Raw genomic sequence first — 19,444 nt, forward strand, 5'->3', positions numbered from 1 at the left:
AGCGAATTCATAATTTCAAAATTATTTTTATTTTTCAACATAATCTCCCTTAAGACTAATGCATTTATTCCAGTGATGCTCCAGCACTCTTTGACTCGCTGCACTTGATCAATGAATTCTGGTGGTGTTTAAACTCGACAGCCCATTTTTTAATTGTCAAAAATGAAGGAGAAGAGTGTCCATAAACTTTTATGAACTTTGAATGAATTTCTTTAGGAGTTAAACCTTCTTTTACAAAGAATTTTATAACCACACGATACTCAATTTTATCCATTTCAAGGGATACAGAATATACAGCTGTCTGAAGCTTTATACAGCTTCAGACAGCTGTATAAAACAAACTACTTCATAGAATGACTTGCAATTTCACATGGATGCTTATAAATATGTACCAACTTGGAAAAAAAAAAAAAACTTGCCGATAGTGTTGCCATCTATGGTTGAGGTTGAGAACTTTTCAGACCACCCTATACAGCCCAAAGCAGAGAATCATAAAAAATGAAAATGGTGAAATCTTGATGAACACAGAAGAAATAGGAAAAAGATGACTCAAGTATGACACTTGAGTCATGTGGGAAAAGTACTTATGATGATATTATAAGAAAGAATAAGGAAGCTAATGGAAAACACTCTGAAAGATTATCAAAGCAGGATTTAAAAGAGATAGAAGTTCTGTATACCAATATTAATGTTAAGATTAACTGTAAGGAAAGCTCTATGTAAAAATAAAAATGTTTATATTTGCTTTCTTGACTTTCAGAAAGCATTTGATAGTATAGATCAGAAAGTGGCATGGGCTGCACTGAAATTTTATGGAGTGGATAGGAATCTGATATGTCTATTGCAGAACAACAATGACAACGCAGGGGTTGATGTGATAAATAGGAAGATGGTTCTGGACAACGAGGCACAAGACACAAGGAGATCCAATATCCCCAAGCAACTTTATCATGCTTTTGGAAAGAACAATAGATATTGTAAAGGATTATATGTAAGGGGATTTCAATTTGTGGTACAAAAATAAATCATTCAAGATTTGCAGATGACATAGTCATTATTGAAGAAAAAAAGGAATTAGAAAGAGCAGTGTTGAAGTTAAGTGAAGAAGTAAAGAGATATGGGTTGATAATGAACATCAAAAAATATACAAAACAATGATATTCAGTGAGATCATGAGAAAGCAAATAAAGGTCAATGGACAAGAGCTGAAAGAGGTTAGGAACTTCACACACACTTAGGGAGCAACATGAAACATGATTTAGGCTGTAAAAAAGAGATACGATCTCAGATAAGAAAAGCAAAACTACAGGTAAGAGGCAAGATATGCAAAAGTAAATCACTGAACCTTCCCCAAAAGGCAAGACTGCTGGAAACATTCATATTGTTGGATCCTACTTCGTCTTAATCTGTACCTTGGATCCGACATGTTCATTACTACGATGTTCTTAACCTAAAATTAGTTGCTAGTTGGTTTCTAATTCAAATATAGAGAAAATTTATATTTAAAGACTGCGCCACTCTATATCTGAATTAGTTCAAGAATTGAAGAAAAATCAACCCTCAACTATTTCTCCTTAATATATATATTGGCCGAGTATATTTGACTTACTTAATTTACCCGCTTTGGTTCGAATATTTTATGAATGGTGCAGTAAAAGAGATTCAGGCAAAATACAACTTTTGATTAACAAAAACAAACATTTAATATAAGCTATATAACACATACATAAATTCTACTTCTAATTTAAACAATAAAAACAAGTCAAACATTAAGCCAAGTCAATCACATTAGTTCAACCTTCCAAGCCTTCACATACACTTTCTCAACTTCTGAGTTACAAAGTTCCTACACATATATAAATATAATAGAACTTCCTATTTAATCAGTTTTCACACACTTCTCAGTCATGCTATAAGTTCAAAATATCGCAGGCACTAATAGTTGAAAATATCTCTCTAACAATTCTTAACTTCAACTCTCAATCACGAAGAGTTTCCACAGTTGAGGTTAGGTTAAGCGTAGCGTAATTAACACTCAATTCTTCAAGCATTGAAATAATACACTAAGATAGTCCTTACCGGAAATAGTTCCTAGTACATCAAATACGTTGTGAGCAAACTTTTAAATTATTTTTATTTCACTTAAGAACACATCTACAAGATTTATCCACAGTTATAATTAAAACACTATCAATCGTGCTTCAGAAATCCAGACATCGACTGCAGGGTACTTCAACTATCCTTGTTACCACTCATAAACTAATTAAAACACTGTGCGGTTCTCCTTAGGGCAAATCGGAAATAAGCCGCAATTCTAGACCAACTGGGTTTATTCAGAATTCTTCCTTGAACGTCCAGCTTTTTATATTATCCGATTACAGCATCAATTTCCCTTTTATTATTACTGCTGGCTTCACTTTCAGCTAACTATAAAATTCACTTCATCCTTGCTCACTTATAAAAATTATCCTCTTAACTCCTGCCCTTAAGAACCTTTCATTTACTTCTACTTCTCTAGTTTATGCCCTTGCTTCCTTTCACTTCCAAGTTTCCGTTCCAACTCCCTCTTGTTACCTCTTATATTTTTTTATTATTCTTTTTCCAGCCCTCGCTCTGTTCCACTCGCGCTCATTTATTTCACGCGTTTCCATGACAACAAATAAACGTAAACATTTTCGCTAACGTTACATAAGGTTATACCACTACATTCAGTTATTACATAACGTTAAACTTTCACAAACAAGAATAAATAGAATATTTGCATTTCAATAAATGCGTAGTTAAATTACAAATATAAGTTCTTATAATATTGACATAACAATAAATAAAATAGCTTAATAATATTTAATACAGAATCTTATTACTATTAACACATATCTTTGATTAAACAATTAAATATTAGATATAATTAAGGTAATTACATGATATCAAATTATAATTTAAGTTATTTACATTAAATAATATTTACAAATGTAGCCTTTGTGATGGAGGATCATGTTGGATTCTGAAGCAAATAATAATTACTCTAATATCTACATAATCAGAATCCAACAATATCCACAAGTGCTCTCATTTGTGAGACAATAATGGTCAAAGACTCTGTGAGACAAATATTGGCTTTTGAAAGAACATGTTATAGAAAGATTCTACAAACTGGATGGATGCAAAATGTAACAACGGAAGAACTATATAGCAAAGTAAACTGCAAAGAAAATAATTTGAAGGAAAATGGAGCTCTTTGCCATATCTGCAGAATGGATAACAATAGAAAAATCAAAAACTTGATACTTGGTACAATGGACAGTATAAACAAGGCTTGACATCATCTACCCACTCTCAGGAAAGGCGAGAGTGGATAGATGATGTGAAGGAGTAGTATGGAAAGAGTTTGCAGGATTTGATTCACCTGGATGGACAGAGAGAAATGATAAAGAATAGTGAAACAAGCATCAGACATCTATGAGCATTGGAACCATAGACACTTATGATGATAAGTATCCATGGTTCCAGTTCCTAGCTTTTATCCCTTGTTTTAACCACACAAACTTAACTTCCATAGATATCTCCATTCTCTCCCTACCATATAATCGAAAATACAATCCAGAGGAAAATTGTAATGTTGAATCAAATGTGAAGATAAGGAAGTCATTTTGCCTCTTTACAAGATATGATACAGCTGCACCTGAACTCACTTGTGTGCAGATTTGGTATCCTGAGTTCAGAGAGGATAAAGAATCTGTAAGAAGGGAGCAAAGAAGAATTACAAACATATATTCTGGATTATGGAATGTAGATTATGGAGACAGTGGTGATATGAGAGGTCTACAAGCTTTTGAATAGTTGAATCAAAATTTTGATTATATGGTGGGGAGAGAACGGAGACATCTATGGAAGTTAAGTTTGTGTGTGTGATTAAAACAAGGGATAAAAGCTAGATTTTTCCTCATAGAGCAGTTAAGTGAGAGAAACAGTTTGCTTATTGAATTAGTATCTAGTGTGAATGAATTTAAGAAAGTATGACACCTGAAGTGGATGGCCTCTCTCAATGAGTCATTGACTCCCTGGAGGTCTCATATAATGATAATAAATATATTATTACTACTACTACTATTATCCTCAGGCCTCCATGGAGTCAAAGATTCATTGTGGGAGGTCCTCCCCCATCATATACACAGTTCATCACACTATACTAAATACATACTCATTTTTTTGCAGACATCATAATCTAAGGCAATGCATTTCAATTATTCACCTCTCTCCATGCAAAAAACTTGCTTTTAACCCCTTTGCTCACACTTCCTTACACAGCTTCCAGGTATGCTCTCTTGTTCTCCTCCCATCTCTCATCTGTTCTTGTGAAGAACCTCTTCAACATTAATCTGATAACCTCTTACCAGCTTATATGGCTCTATCATATCACTCCCCTCTTCTTTTTATCACACTAGCCTTTGTAAATTGCATCTTCTCAATCCTTCTTCATCCTCAACATTCCAGAGACCAGAAATTACCTTAGTCAATTGCCTCTGGACACTTTCTAATACCATTTCATCCCTTTGAAAACCCAGGTGATGAAATCTGCATAGTAGTCCATATTTGGCTTAATCCAGGACTTATATAATGGAACTGGATTCTAATTACTTCTACAAGTCAGTATTATCCACACCATAGCCAGAATTTGTGTTGTCCTCACAATTTTAGCAATTTGTGCTCTAAATTTTATATTACTATCCACTATTGCACCCAGATCTTTTATTTCCCCAACTTCCTCCAATATATACCCATGAAGTGTTACCCTACATCTCATCTTTGTTTTCCAAATTTTAAAACCATATTTTATAACAATGACTGACCCCAATCCTCATTCTCTCAAATTATTTAAGTCCTCTTGCAAAGCCATATTTGCTCTACTTCTCTCTCTCTCTCTTTTTTTTTTTTTAATCTGCTGTTGCCCACCCAAGAAAGGCTATATTAGCAAACCTATAGTACATTTGTACCATGTACTATAGGTTTACATTTATTTTTGCACAGTCCAGAAACCCTGCCTTAGAGACCAAACATGGAACTTTTTTTTTTTCAAGATATTTCAGGACTCCAGTAAGCCACAAAGTGATCTCACACAGGGCAATGAAATTCATCTCCCACATAAAGACAATCACAAACACCATACCTGTAGCAGGATTTGAACTCGTGACATGGTTGGAAAGCAGATATGCTAACCACTTGGCCAACCAGGTGAGCAAGTTTTTTCTCATAGTTTCTTTCCAACTTTGCATCATCTGCAAACAAGTGAATATCTCCATTCAAACTTTTCCCAATATCACTAACATACAGGTTAAACAACACACTGACCTTAAAACAGACCCTTGAGGCAAACCACTTGTAACTTTCCCCCTGTGAGATATTGCTCCCTCCACCCCATACACAACTTGTTAATACCTATCAGACAGACAATCTCCAATACAGTGCACTAATCTAAAATCCAGTCCCATCCATTCTAATTCTGGATTCTGGTTCTCACTAACCTCTCCAACACTTTAACCACAACACCTGTCACACAGATTGGTCTATAATTTAAAGCTTGAGTTGTGTCACCTTCTTTATGAAGCAGTGAATGCCATCTTGCCTGCCTTCCACTCCTTTGAAACTTGACCCAATGTAAGACTCATATTAAACAAGCATGTCAAGGCAGATGTCAGTTGCATGAAACATTCTCGCAAAACACATGATGGTATATCAAGTTCCCCAACCCTTATTAACATCAAGCTTGTGCAATTTCCTATATACTGTACCTCTTATTCACTCACAATCAGTCTCTCCTCCCCTTCCACTGTTCTAAGAATCCAATGATATTACATTCACAAGTATGAAATACCTTTATAAACTGCCCATTTAGTATCTAAACTATATCCTCTGCAGCAGCCCTTTTATTATTTTCTTCAATCAACGCAATCCTTCTATGATATTCTTTTTTTTCAGGCTGGCTACATATTGCAAGATCTCCCTAGGTTTTTTTTTTTCCTGGTTTCATTAGCTAAATGCTGTTGGCACTGCACCTCTCCTATCCTTACAAACCAAGGAAATAATTATTACCATTCATTTTATGTTGCCTCCATAATTCCTTTCTTCTATATTGCATACTTAATCTCTCTATTCATACATTTTGCACCTACCTTATTTAGCCTTCTGATGCTTGGAATACATTTAGACATTGATTCTACTAGACAGTTCTTCAACAGCATACAAGCAGCACTAATCTCCTTTCCACCCAACTCTTCATTCTATGCTACTGCAAGCTGTCTTCTGAGCTTTTCATAATCCCCCCCCCCCTTGTAGTTCCACATACAGTGTATGCTTTTCTTACAGAAGTCCTTATATGGGCTGACAAGCACACGGATTATTACTTCATGATCACTCTCACCAACCAGAGGAAGATTTAACACCACGTCTATAATGACATCCTTTGATGAGATGATTAATATCCAAGAACCTCGATTCTCACGTGCCCTTTGTTGCATATATGCCTGAGGTAGTTGTCCCTCAAAAACTCAAAAAATTCATTTTATTTATTTAGAGATGTTACCTCATCATCCCAATCTATATTGTTATAATTATAATCAACCATAATGATCACTCTTTTCCTATTTGCTACACTTCACATTATGAGGTCTACAGCGACATCTGATTAATTATTTCATTCTAATCACTTTATCTCACATTACTGCTTCAAAACCACTGCCACTGTCTCCCCATTGCATCTCTACCTTGTATGGACACACCTCCTTTTCTATAATCCATAGCAGTCCATCTCATTTTTTACCTTTTCTATCTTTGTGAAAAAATCATACTCTTCCATCTTTATTTTTGTCAAGATGAAATCCTCAATCCAACTACATCTCACTTATTTCCACAATTTTTGGGTGAGCAAACTCAGTCAATATACCAATTTCATTCCCTTTGTTTCGGATACTTCCAGCATTCATATATAAACACATCAGTTCATTTATGGATCTATAACAAGTTTCACTAATATCAATTATCTACTCATACTTTAACTTCCTCTTTGGACATCAATCCTTTCTCACAGTAGTCCCCCCCCCACTCTGCACCCCCATTTCACTATCTGTCTTGCATACTTGTTTCCTTATATCCCATGCTACTCACTTTTCCATTTATATGCACCACTTCAATTCCTCCTTCCTTAGTCTTCTGCTCTTCCATGTCACTTCTTACTTGCTTAAATCCAGTGTCTGCACTTATTGCTCTTCCCATTAAATCAGTAGCCTCTCCAGATGACTTGCCAAAACCACTCATATGCATTAAATTTATATCATTGACTTATACAATTATACAATTGTGTTCAGCCTTCAAACTCATCCCACACATTCACAAAATGCTCTCCTTTCTCTTCACACATTTCCACTAACATATCATTCATAATTCTTGCCCTCTGCTCTTCATCATTGTTATAACTGGGCAACACACTGGCTACCTTTCTTGTTCTGCTCAATTACTCCTCACATTCAACACCTCAATCACTCTTCTCATTCTGCCTCCCAGAAAACAAACCTTGTGCATCTTCTCATTTACCATACCTCTAATAATAGAATCCTCATATAATGCACTTATGAGTCTTTCGTTACCTTTCATTTGAGCATCATTCGTCTTTTCACTCTTCCATACATATCTACAATTCATTTCACTTCACATCTGTTTCATCTCTTGCCTCATGTTCACCAACTTGGCTTTCAAATCTTGTGTCCCTTTTTTTTTTACTAACATTCACACATGCTTTTTTTCACCATCAGCCCCACTTGTCATCTTACTATTACTTGGACTCTGTTTTTTACTGTCATTTTTGCACACTTTCTAATGCCAGTTGCACTCTTTTGTTTGCCATCAGTTTCACATGCTTTCTTGACATTTCATAATCTTGCACAATCTTCCTCAACATCCATGTCACTCATGATGCCATGTTCTTTACTCTGATTCAAACAGATTTATGGTCCACTAGCATATCGCCCTTCCTGCATACTCACATTTGCTCCTTTCTCTTATTCAACCTCTCCACATCTCCCCACACACACATATTACACTGACAGACCATACATTCTCAAAAAATGAATGCCATTCACTTTGTGTTTTATGCTGAGCTATGCAACCATCTTACATTTTGCTCCAGAGAATTCACACAGCTGACTATCACAATAGCAAACACTGCTAGAACAAACTACTGCAAAGTCCTGAATAATAATCGCTACAATGCTAAGTTAAAAGAAATTCACTATAGCAAGCTACCAACTATGGCATAACTTTGTGTGGTCTCCTATAAGTTTGCTCTAGCATGTCAACTGTAATATTTTCCCCTTAAACCTCATTTAGATAAGGGCTAAATAAGCTTATTCCTTTTTTTTTTTTTTTATCATCATCATGGGCCAAATCAATCAATCAAACACACACATTTCTACATTACTTACTATAAATATAATTGTACACTGAAGAAAAAAAAAGTTATAATAATTATAAAGCAATAAGAAATTTAATTATAACATACTTATTCAAACATTACAAACAAACATTAATAGTGAACTTGAGCTTGTATTTGTCATTTGTTAACATTACAAGCTGCATCATTTTTCACTTTTAGATTTAAAATTTATTGTGAAATTTTAATTTTAAATATAAATTGGTAGACTAGTTTGAAAGCGTTCACAGGCTATAGGTTGGGCATGTCTGACAAAGCATCTTCACATAATGCAGCTAGAAGAATGAATGACAATGCATCTTTTGATTGGAAAAGACCTAAAGTCAATTCTTGTTATGGCGAGGGGAATCTTCACATTTGACTTTCTCAACTGAAGATGAGTTAGCCAATCCCAAAAAGCGTTAGCAGGGTTTTTTCCTTCCAGAAACTCAGGATGTTCATTCTCAATACAGAAAAATTAGCCCCAGAACGAAACACAAACAATAAATACAATTCATGGGGTAGTATAGATGGTGGATTATGTGGTGTGTAGATGTTTTGTAATATTTTAACCTTAAATTAGCTGTCTAGAGTATTTTTTTAGTTTGATTTTCATTGAAGATCAATGAAAATCAATGAATGGCAAAGAAATTAGTTAATTATGTTGCAATACTTTTTTCTGATTTATCATTTAATATTAGCATTGCAATCCACAAACTAATATTTAAAGTACAGAATGCACTTTGAAAAAGATATCCAGTTATTTACTGCTTATACAGATTGCCACTACTGATCATTCCCAAATCAATCCAAACTTGATTCAAAAAGATAAATATAGGCTGAACAAAAGGCTCATGCAGCAGAAAATATCAAGATAGAAATATCTGGTATCATACTGACCTGGATTTGTTGAACTTTAAGATGGAGTAATATTGGCATGGTGCAACTAAGCATAGCAAAACTAGTGTACTGAGAAGATAGGAGGAAGGAAGGGTGAACAGACCCAATGAAAGCATGTTTCTGGTTTGGAATAACAGAAGAGGCAATTGGGTCCAGATGACTAATAATATTGCATGTGTTTGCCTGTTTTTCCAGGAGAAAAAACCTTGATGCAAGACTAGCTAATTTACTTTCAACTGAAAAGCAAGTGCATTTATAAAGTATCCTATAAATATTCTGCAGAAAAAAGTATGGGGAGGGGAGGTGAAAAAACACTGACATACCACAATGTTGATACTTCTGAAGGTATTTATTAACCAGGGAGGAGCCACTGAAAATTCACCAAGCAAGCGCTTCACTCTATGATAAATTTTTAGTCTAATCTTCAGGAAATTGATAGATACTGAAGTCCAAATGATAAGTTTGTTCTTTATTCCTAATACTCGTGTGATTCATTATACTAGAGTAAAATATGCAAATAAAAATACTAAATATAAAATATGCAAAAACATGACGTTTCTTTTGATATATGCATAATAATGCAACTTACTTGAGATGGTGGAAATCATGAGCTTCAGGAGATGGAAAGAATGGGAAATGATAGCCAGAATGAGCATTCAGGGTAGAAAGAATAGCAATGGAAAACCATAGCCAGGATGTTGCAGTGTGAGATCCTAAAAAAAGTGGGCCTAGTAATGGTGGCAAGAGATTGGAAAAAATGTGTTCCACAGGATGGCAGTATATGGATGTGATAGCTATAGGAGCAGTCCACTCATGATGACGCTTATGGATAAACTTGTAGATTCGTGAATGATGCAGTAACCTAGCATACAATTATTAAATAAATCTCAATTATATTTTGCAAAATATAAGATAAGGTAATCAGAAAATAAGATAACTCTCAGTTGAGATTATAACATTACTGGATTTATTCCAGTAGGCTAAGAATGTAGACAACCCAAGATATTTTTATACTGCTTGAATTCAAATTATTGCAACTTCAGAAGTAAATGTAATAATGGTAGTCTTGAAATTAGCTTTGCTTTTAACAAGGAAATATATGTAAATGAGAAACATGTAAATACAAAAATTTTAATTTGAGTTTAATGGTTTAAGAACACACTATTAATAAATAATAGAAATATTACTACTGATATTTACCAAACCTCAAGCTAGTGGTGCCTTCTGGCATGCAGTTATATAGAGAGACCTATTCTGCTGGCTGAAGTAGTTTCCCCCTCAAATTAAATCAGAAGAGCCTTCCTTATTTAATTTGAGATTCTTTCTACGGTGGTAGATTTTATCCATCTGATTTTATGGAGCACATTGAGAGCATCATAAGATAATAAGCAGGCTAGATCTATTCAGTTCTAATATATTTTTCCCATACTAATTTATTCTGAAGAATTCTTTGTGCTCCTACCTTCTTATGGACATAGACTAACCTATTTATCTATAACAGTAGTATTATCAGTCAGAAGACTTACCACAGGAGGTCAAATACTTACACACCAAAGTAACTATTACATCCTGCCTTGAAAACAAAACAATCAGCGGTGGAGCATCCTCCACCCACTTTAGCAATACATTTGCACACTAACTGATCATCATGCAAAAAATTTCCTGTTCACTTTCCTACCGACATGACTTTTCACTCTCCCTTTTCACTTATTATCCTGTGCAATAATTCTGCTGTATCTATCTGATAGACCCTTCTTACCAACTTATATGTCTCAATCATATCACTTCTTCTCTGTCTATTATACTCTGCAGACTACATTCCCTTAACCTGTCTTCATTCTCAACATTCCAGAGTCCTGAGACATCTTTGCAGTCTTTATACACTGTCCATATTTGCCCATATATATCCAGATGATTAGATCTGTGCACAGAAATCCAAATGTAGTCTGATTAGTGCCTCATATAGTAGAAGTATCACCTTAGAGTACTTTACATTATAGCAGTTATTTCTGAATAACTGACCCAACTTCTGTGATGTGTCCTCTGAAATTCAGTTTAATTCCCTATTCACCAAGATTCCCAGTTCCCTCACCACCTGCAGGAACAAAGTTCCTCCAATATGATAAATCTGAATATTTGAACAGATTGATGCCCAAAGCACCAACCTTGATGTAAGACTAGCTAATCCACTTTCAACTGAAAAGCAGCAAATGCATTTATAAAGTATCCTAGAAACATTCTGCAGAATATTTGGGATAATTAATTGAAGTTCATGTAACCCTGTAGCCAAGCTACAAAATGTATGTCCATCCCCATCCTGCTCAATTTCAACAGTAGGTACTATCACATGCTTTAGAAAACTTCAGAAAAATCACTGTATCACTCATACACTAGCCATTCTATTATAAAACGTAAGTTACTAAAGCAACATCTCTCCTTAACAAATTCATGCTGCTTCCTTGAAAGGTTTCCATTCTCATCAATACAGGTTTGTATTCTGTCTCTGACTAGCCTCTCTAACACCTTTATCACTATATCACATATATACACTGGCCACCACTGACTGCATTCTCCCTTGTGCAGTAGCACTATTTTTTCCTTCTTTCGACTCTTCTGGAATGGATTCCTGTTGCCAGACTCTTGCTGAGTTGATTGTTTGGCAAGAGTTGACTTGACTGCCCAGCTCTTTTGCACATTCCCTTGATATATATGTGGTGATATCCCATCCAGTCCCACACTCTTATTAACATCAAAATAAATCCACTAATGTCTTTTACTCATGTAGTAGGCGAGGCCATTTAGCCCTAAATTTTGAAGACTAATGATCAGCTAGTCTCCATATTTAGCCAATCACAGAATAGATGGCCCAAGAATCAGTGATTTTCAATGGCATCCAGAGAGGAGAATATGGCAGACAACTGCCACCATCTTTTGGTACCTAACACTATATCATTGTTTGAATAGTGAGTTTTATGATCAATTTTCTTGAGTTTATGGGAGATAAAAAAGAACTGAGTTTGCAGGGGGGGGGGATACTTGCTCATGTCAGAGATCAACTAAATTGGAAACCAGTCGAAGAAAGGCTTAGAATGCTTCTCTAGTCAGTGACTAGAATCGAACTTAGAATGGTCTTTCTTTGGATTTCCTAACACTATGGATGAATATGCCATTTCAACAGGGCTACACAGGCACTCTTATTAACATCAACATTACTTGAAATTCTAAACACTTCTCACACTTCAACAATCAGTTTTGCCTGTATAGAAATCTATATATAGGTGAGGGACTGCACATTTTTTAAGAATGAATGGAAGGCAACAAATACTGATTTAAAAATTTTGGAAGCTGACAATTCTAGCCTCATATCGTAATCCATTGGAACCAGTTACAGAGTTCACTGCTCCAAATAAAAGTACTTTATTTATCTTACATTTAGCAGGATTAAATAACACTCCAAAACAAATGATTTATTCTGGTACCAATATTGGTCTTAAAATTGCAGTCTTCCAAATTTTTGGCAAATTAAAGCAACCACAGTTGCTTTAATTTGCATAATGTTTGAAGGATGCTTCACTGCTGTTATTCCAAAACAGCAGTGAAGCATCCTTCTAATTCCTGTAGATATAAAATCCTGTGTATTCAGGGTCTGAACTTTGAATGGTCTATTGTATGGTGAGGATACATGGTCAGTTAAGAGATAAGGATGTAGTTACATCATGATACGAAACCTTGATTAGACAACACAGCCTATTGCATAAAAATCTGATAATCTGGATTTCAATGAGCTGAGGCAATTCTAGAGAGGCTCCTGAGATAGGTAACTAAGGCAATATCAGACTTCTGGAATAATGGTTATGCTGAGAAATTTACATTTCTCAATGTATAACCATTCCCTTGGTTATAAAGTAAAAAAAACGTTGCCAAGAAATTACACAAGTGTAAGCAAACGAAGTTGGCAATGTGAAGTATCTTCATGATTAAGCTACATGTATATAGAGGCTTAATGACGTCACCTTAATTGCTTAGTATCCCATAATGCAAAGCACACATCCTTGGAGGTGTGTATAAAACTATGCATTACAGAAAGGGGCCAAGACAGTTTTGAACTTTATTGAGGTAAAGTGCAGGGGGGGGGACCTCTCAAAAAGTTCAGAGTTCTAAATCTTATCAAGTGAGCCAAAAGGTTGCGCCTAAACTCATTAAACTCTCATCAGTGGCAAAATCGCTCTACTCCCCAAAAAGAAGTTCAAAGACAAGCATTATTAAAATGTCATCAGTGAGAGCCAAACCGAGAAAAGATACCAAGTGGATTGTATTCTTTCATATAACATGTCCAACAATGCTTTTTGATAGATCTGTTTAGTTCTTTTGGAATGGAAACATTCTTTGAAAAGTAGAAACTTTAGAATTATATTATTATTCCTACATTTTTTTTTTTAGAAATGTAAATTCAGAAATCTGGCCTTCTTGCATTTTAGTTGTTCTAGTTTATGCACCTTTCTTTTAACTTTCCCATCAAGTCTGTTCATGATAAGTATTTTTATTTTTTCAACCAAAAAATGAATGTGAACAAAAGATAATTAACACTGGGTTTAATAGGTCAAATAGATATTTAATTAAACCAACTAGTTTTGCCACATATGCTAGTGACTTCTTCTGGGTTAGGAGAACAAACAAATATATAATAAGCAGTAAATATGAACTATCACATAACTAAAAACAGAATATGTAGGAACTGTACACAAAAATAAAAAAACAGTGGAGCATGGAAGCTGGCAGAAAAGTTAAAGTCTGACATGCTGAAAGATCTAATAAGTGGCTTCCAAATGTCACAAAATCATTCCTCATTTCTGTTGCGAGTGCCTTGTGAGTGGATAATGATTAGCCTCTTTGATGTTGCAGGCACTGAAGTTGTCTTCTATGTAAGGCATGGAGCTCATGTTTCATCCAGTATTGTGGTGAGCATAGGAGACATGGACTGCTATGCCTTAGCTGTCTTCTCTGTTGTTATTGATGTCTCCAATATGCTATTTTTGCCTAATTTCCAAACTGCTAGATGTTTGCCCTATGTAAGCAAGGCCACGAGAGTATGGAATATTGTCAACTCCAGGATGTTTGTTAAAAGGGTTGTGGTCCTTTAGGCAAACATAACAGAGTTTATATAGTCACATTGAGCTTGAAAGCCACTCTTATATCATGAAGGTTTCAGGAAATTGGCAATTTTGAGAGAAAGTTGGCAAATATAAAGGATGGAAAAGGCCCTGTAGCGAATGTCATGGAACGATCTGTTGTGGAGAATAGTATTCTTTGTAGCATTTACTTGGAATATACACTGATTCAATTTTTTTTATTTCTGTGTAATGGTTCCTACATAATATAATAAATTTAGTTTAATCCTTTATCCAAGTGTAAGCAAAGTTTGCGTCTGAAAATATCTTCAGGACTGAGGAGGTAAGGTAGTGCAACACCAGGCAACTCCGAGCAAAGGTGGACCAAGCTCTCATCACTCCTTGTCTCAGTATATCCCATAATGCAAAGCACATCTCCTTGCAGACATGTATACTGCTATGCATTAAGGGAAGGGCCACTACCCAGACCAGTTTCAACCTTTATTGAGGTCTTGTCAGTGGAAGGCAGACTCAAAGGTGGAGATACTATGGCAGAAGCAATAGGAGAGGTCATATTTACCTATAGGAGTTGCTAACCAGTGTACACCTTATTATTGAATTACTCTGGATTTAGAGAAAGATGTTGGAAGTTTATTTTTCACTTGGTTAGACCATAATAAATTTAGTTTAATCCTTTATCCAAGTGTAAGCAAACAAAGTTTGCACCTGAAAATATCTTCAGGACTGAGGTAAGGTAGTGCAACACCAGGCAACTCCGAGCAAAGGACCCTTTGCTCGGAGTTGCCTGGAACCAACAGTTCCTACATATTTAGTTTTTAGTTATGTAACGGTTCATGTTTACCACTTATTGTATATTTGTTTGTTCTTCCTAACACAGAAGAATCTACTAGTATATGTGGCAAAACTAGTTGGTTTAATTAAATATCTATTATGACCTATTAAACCCAGTGTTACCTTTTGTTACATTAATTTTTTGGTCAAAAAAAATCAACATACTCATCATGAACAGACCTGATGAGGAAGTAAGAAAGGAGCATAAGCTAGAACAACTAAAATGCAAGCAGGCCAAACTTCTGAATCAACTTACATTTCAAAGAAAGCTTCCATTCCAGAAGAGCTAAACAGAACTATCGAAAAGTGTTGTTGACCATGTTACATGAGAGAATACGATCCACATGGTATGCACTCAACCAAGTTGATTCTTCACATCTTGATTTTAACTATATGCTATCTAACTACAAAGAAGCTGACCTATGGTCTCGTTTAGATAATATGATCAACACTACACATAACAAAACTATTCTAGCTTCAAAAAACAGAGATACAAAAGTTGAATGCAGAGGTCATATATTTTGCATATACAAGTAGTAAAAAGGCATAACACCTCATTACTAAAATACTCTGGATTAGAACTAGTTGTAGAAAGTTCTTTCACTTGGTCATAAACTAAAGTTGCCAAGAAATTATATTCTTGTTTAATCCTTTATCCAAGTGTAAGCAAACAAAGTTGCATGTGAAGTATCTTTATGACTAAGTTACTTGCTTATAGAGGTTTAATGTCTTCACATTAATTGCCTTAATGTGAAGTCAATTAATGTGCATTAGGAAGTAGTAAGGCAATTAATGTGAAGTCATTAAACCTCGATATACAAGTAGCTTAGTCATAAAGATACTTCATGTGCTACTTTGTTTGCTTACACCTGGATAAAGGATTAAACAAAAATATAATTTCTTGGCACCTTTAATTTATAGCTGAGTGAAAAAAACTTTCAACAACTAGCTCTAACCCAATGTATTTTAGCAATAAGGTGTTACACTTCTTCACTACTCGTATATGAGAAATATGAGACTCCTGCATTACTTCAACCTCAGTATCTCTTCTGTGTCTGGCTCCTACTGATAAGACCTCAGGTCGAAACCAGTCTGGATAGTGGTCCTTTTTCCATATAACTTTATACACACCTGAAAGGGGATGTATGCTTTGCATTATGGGATACTAAGGTAATTAATGTGAGGTCATTAAGTCTCTGTATACAAGTAACTTATTTGTGAAAATAATTCACACGCAAACTATGCTTGCTTATACTTGGATACAGGATTAAACAAGAATATAATTTCTTGTGACTTTAATTTAGAAATGTAAATTGTAGAAATGCTGGATAACTGGAACAAAGATGATAGAGATGTTGATGCTGGTGAGATTTTACAGGATTAATAATAAAGAGATTATACATAGAGTGGAGAGAATGAGGGGAAATATGAAAATACTTTTCTGGAAGTTGGATAAGGGTAAGAAGATTTTTTATATGGAGAGAGAGAGAAAGTGATAGGTAGTGGAATGCATCACCAGAGTATGTTGTGAATGAGTTTAAGGGATAATATGAAAGATATGTTACTTGAGAGATTTTCTGCAATGAGTGGATTTTATCTCAGGTCTTGCCAACCAAAGGCCATGTATTATTCTTCTAACTGTGCTGCCGAGCTTCTTCAGTGAAGCAAGCAATTCTTTGGAAATGAAGTTGTTATAACGGTTCTATATTATAGCCATGTTTTATCCTTCTCTCATTAATGTAAACTTATTCAGAATAATGTGGCATCACATCCAAGTTAATACAATATTCTTATCTATATTATACCCGACAAGAAGTTATATTCTTGTTTTAATTCTTTACGTAAGCATTTGTGCAGGAAATATCTTCATAAATAGTTTACTTGTACATAGAGACTACTTAATTTACATCAACTGTTTCAGTATTTTATAATGCAAAAACATTATGGGAAGGGTTACTATCCAGACTAATTTCAACCTTTATTGATGTCTCATTTGTGGGAATTAAATCCAGAAAGATATAAGATTAGATACAATAAACATATTTTTGATATAAAGTAGTAAAATGGTGCATTACCATATTATTAAATACCTGGATCAGACAGTTGTAGAAAGGATTTACCATTATGTTACAAACTATGTTATATTATACTCAACAAGAAATTGTTATAGTTATATTATAATTATATAAATTATTGATTTAATCCTTTACCTAAGAGTAAGCTAGCAAAGTCTGTCCATGAAGTATCTTCACAACTAGTCTACTTGTATAAACAGGCTACTGACTTGACATCAACTATCTCTGATCCAGAGTGCATTTTACTGCTTGTGTATAGAAAATATCACTCTGAATTGATTTAAACCTTGGTATCTTCCTGGGTATAGCTTTCAATGAGGAGACCTCAATAAAGGTTGAATTCAGTCTCAGTAGTCTTTCCTATAGTTTTTGCATTATGTGATACTGAAGCAACAGACATGAAGTCAATAACCTTCATATACAAATAGACTAGCAGTGAAGATACAGTCATACCCCGAAGTTACGCGGTAGGTGGGACCAACAAAAAGTGCGTAAGTCGAATTCGCGTAACTCGGGTATAATTTTGCATACAAACATACAAAATATTAGTTAATTGGAACCAAAGGTTTACAAAAACACCTATTTTTTTTAAGAAATATAATCATAATTGTAGTTTTTCGTACATAAAAAAAAAAAGTTATTTCGATGTCAATGGTTTCATAAAATCTAATAGATTCGTCTGACGGCATAATGTCTTTTTCTTGTCACGCAAAATTTCTTCATAGCAAGCTAATGATATTTTTATTCCTTACCTTGTGGCTACAATTCGTTCCTTGTTAGAATCTATGCCCTCCAAAATCTGTAAACCCTTCTTTTATGATTGTTCTTACTGTGGATTCCTGTAGATCAAACTTCTTTGCTAGCTCACAAATTTTCATTCCGCCTTCAAAATCCTTAATAATGTTGAGTTTTGTTTCCAAAGTCAATGTTTTTCTTTTCTTGCTAGTTGTAGAAGAATTGGACTTGCTTCCTTAGGACGACATTATTCTTTTTTATGTGATAAAATTTTTACCAAGAACATAACATTAAACAATCGCAAGATTTGTAGACTATAAAAATCGTGTATGAATAGAGACCGCACGAAACACGTCAGCGCTTGTTCACAGCATGTGCAACACTGGCAAATGCGGCCGGTGCCGGAAAGATATGACTAGTGGTGAGGCGTGAAGCGGGACAGGAATATGTACATATATGAAACCACGTACCTCCGGATTCGCGTAAGTCGGAGTATGACTGTACTTCATGTGCAAACTTTGTTTGCTAATGCTTGGGGTAAAGGTTTAAAACAAGAATATAATTCCTTGTCAAGGTATAATATACTTTGCTACACAGCAGTAAAAACATTCTGCAACTTGTCTATCTCTGTATTAGTCCATTAATACTATATCAACAATTAATGGTAATTAAAATTTAAAATTTAAAGCATTTTTGCTATCAACTAAGCAACTTTTTATTTTTTATGTTGATCCCATACACGAGAGGTCTCTCGACCTTTCATGTATGGGAACTAAGTAATTAATAATTCCATGGTCATTATTATGGTTTTTCTCTCACTTAAATGTTACCTGTGGGAATAATAAAAGCCAGCTTCTTCTAACAGCACACAAATAATAAGCTCCAGAAGTACCCACTGGAAAGTAGGCAACTGCCTTCCTGAATCAAATCCTCGCCATTCCATTAAATAAAATGCAAATATTCCAAATGGTATTCCCACTACAAACTGGTTGATAAGTACTTGTTTAACAACTTGCAACACTTGTTCGGGAGCAACCTTTAAGAAAAAAATAAATAAATTCACAATCTGAAAGAAAAGTATTTTAAAATATATAAAATAAATAAATAATAAATAAATAAATACAGATTAATTACTAGCGGACATATGAGGATAATCAGTATAATCAGTTTTCAGACTATTTTTTCATATTTTTTTTATTACTTCACTGTACATTACTACATTTGATTAATAGCTAGCTAATCAATTGGAAATGGGGAAGAACTTTGAAGTGGAAGGAAATAAACTGGAAAACAGGTTAAAAATTCAATTACTT

General features: G+C 34.6%; 1 protein-coding gene across 2 annotated transcripts in view; it reads right to left on the reverse strand.

Annotated features, from left to right (window-relative positions):
• Positions 1–19,444, reverse strand: part of LOC150100708 (fatty acid hydroxylase domain-containing protein 2) — a 122,499-nt gene that overhangs the window by 14,854 nt on the left and 88,201 nt on the right. For both annotated transcript variants that reach the window (XM_090401205.1, XM_090401204.1), the window contains exons 5-6: positions 18,962–19,167; positions 9,951–10,223 (exon numbers count right to left, since the gene is read on the reverse strand). In XM_090401205.1, the coding sequence (XP_090257331.1) occupies positions 9,951–10,223; positions 18,962–19,167 (479 nt within the window). The remainder of the gene's footprint in view (positions 1–9,950; positions 10,224–18,961; positions 19,168–19,444) is intronic.

This window comes from Typopeltis vanoorti, chromosome 12 (genome assembly GCF_054136105.1).
Source record: "Typopeltis vanoorti isolate ZY-2024b chromosome 12, IOZ_Tvanoo_1.0, whole genome shotgun sequence".
NCBI lineage: Eukaryota > Metazoa > Arthropoda > Arachnida > Uropygi > Thelyphonidae > Typopeltis > Typopeltis vanoorti.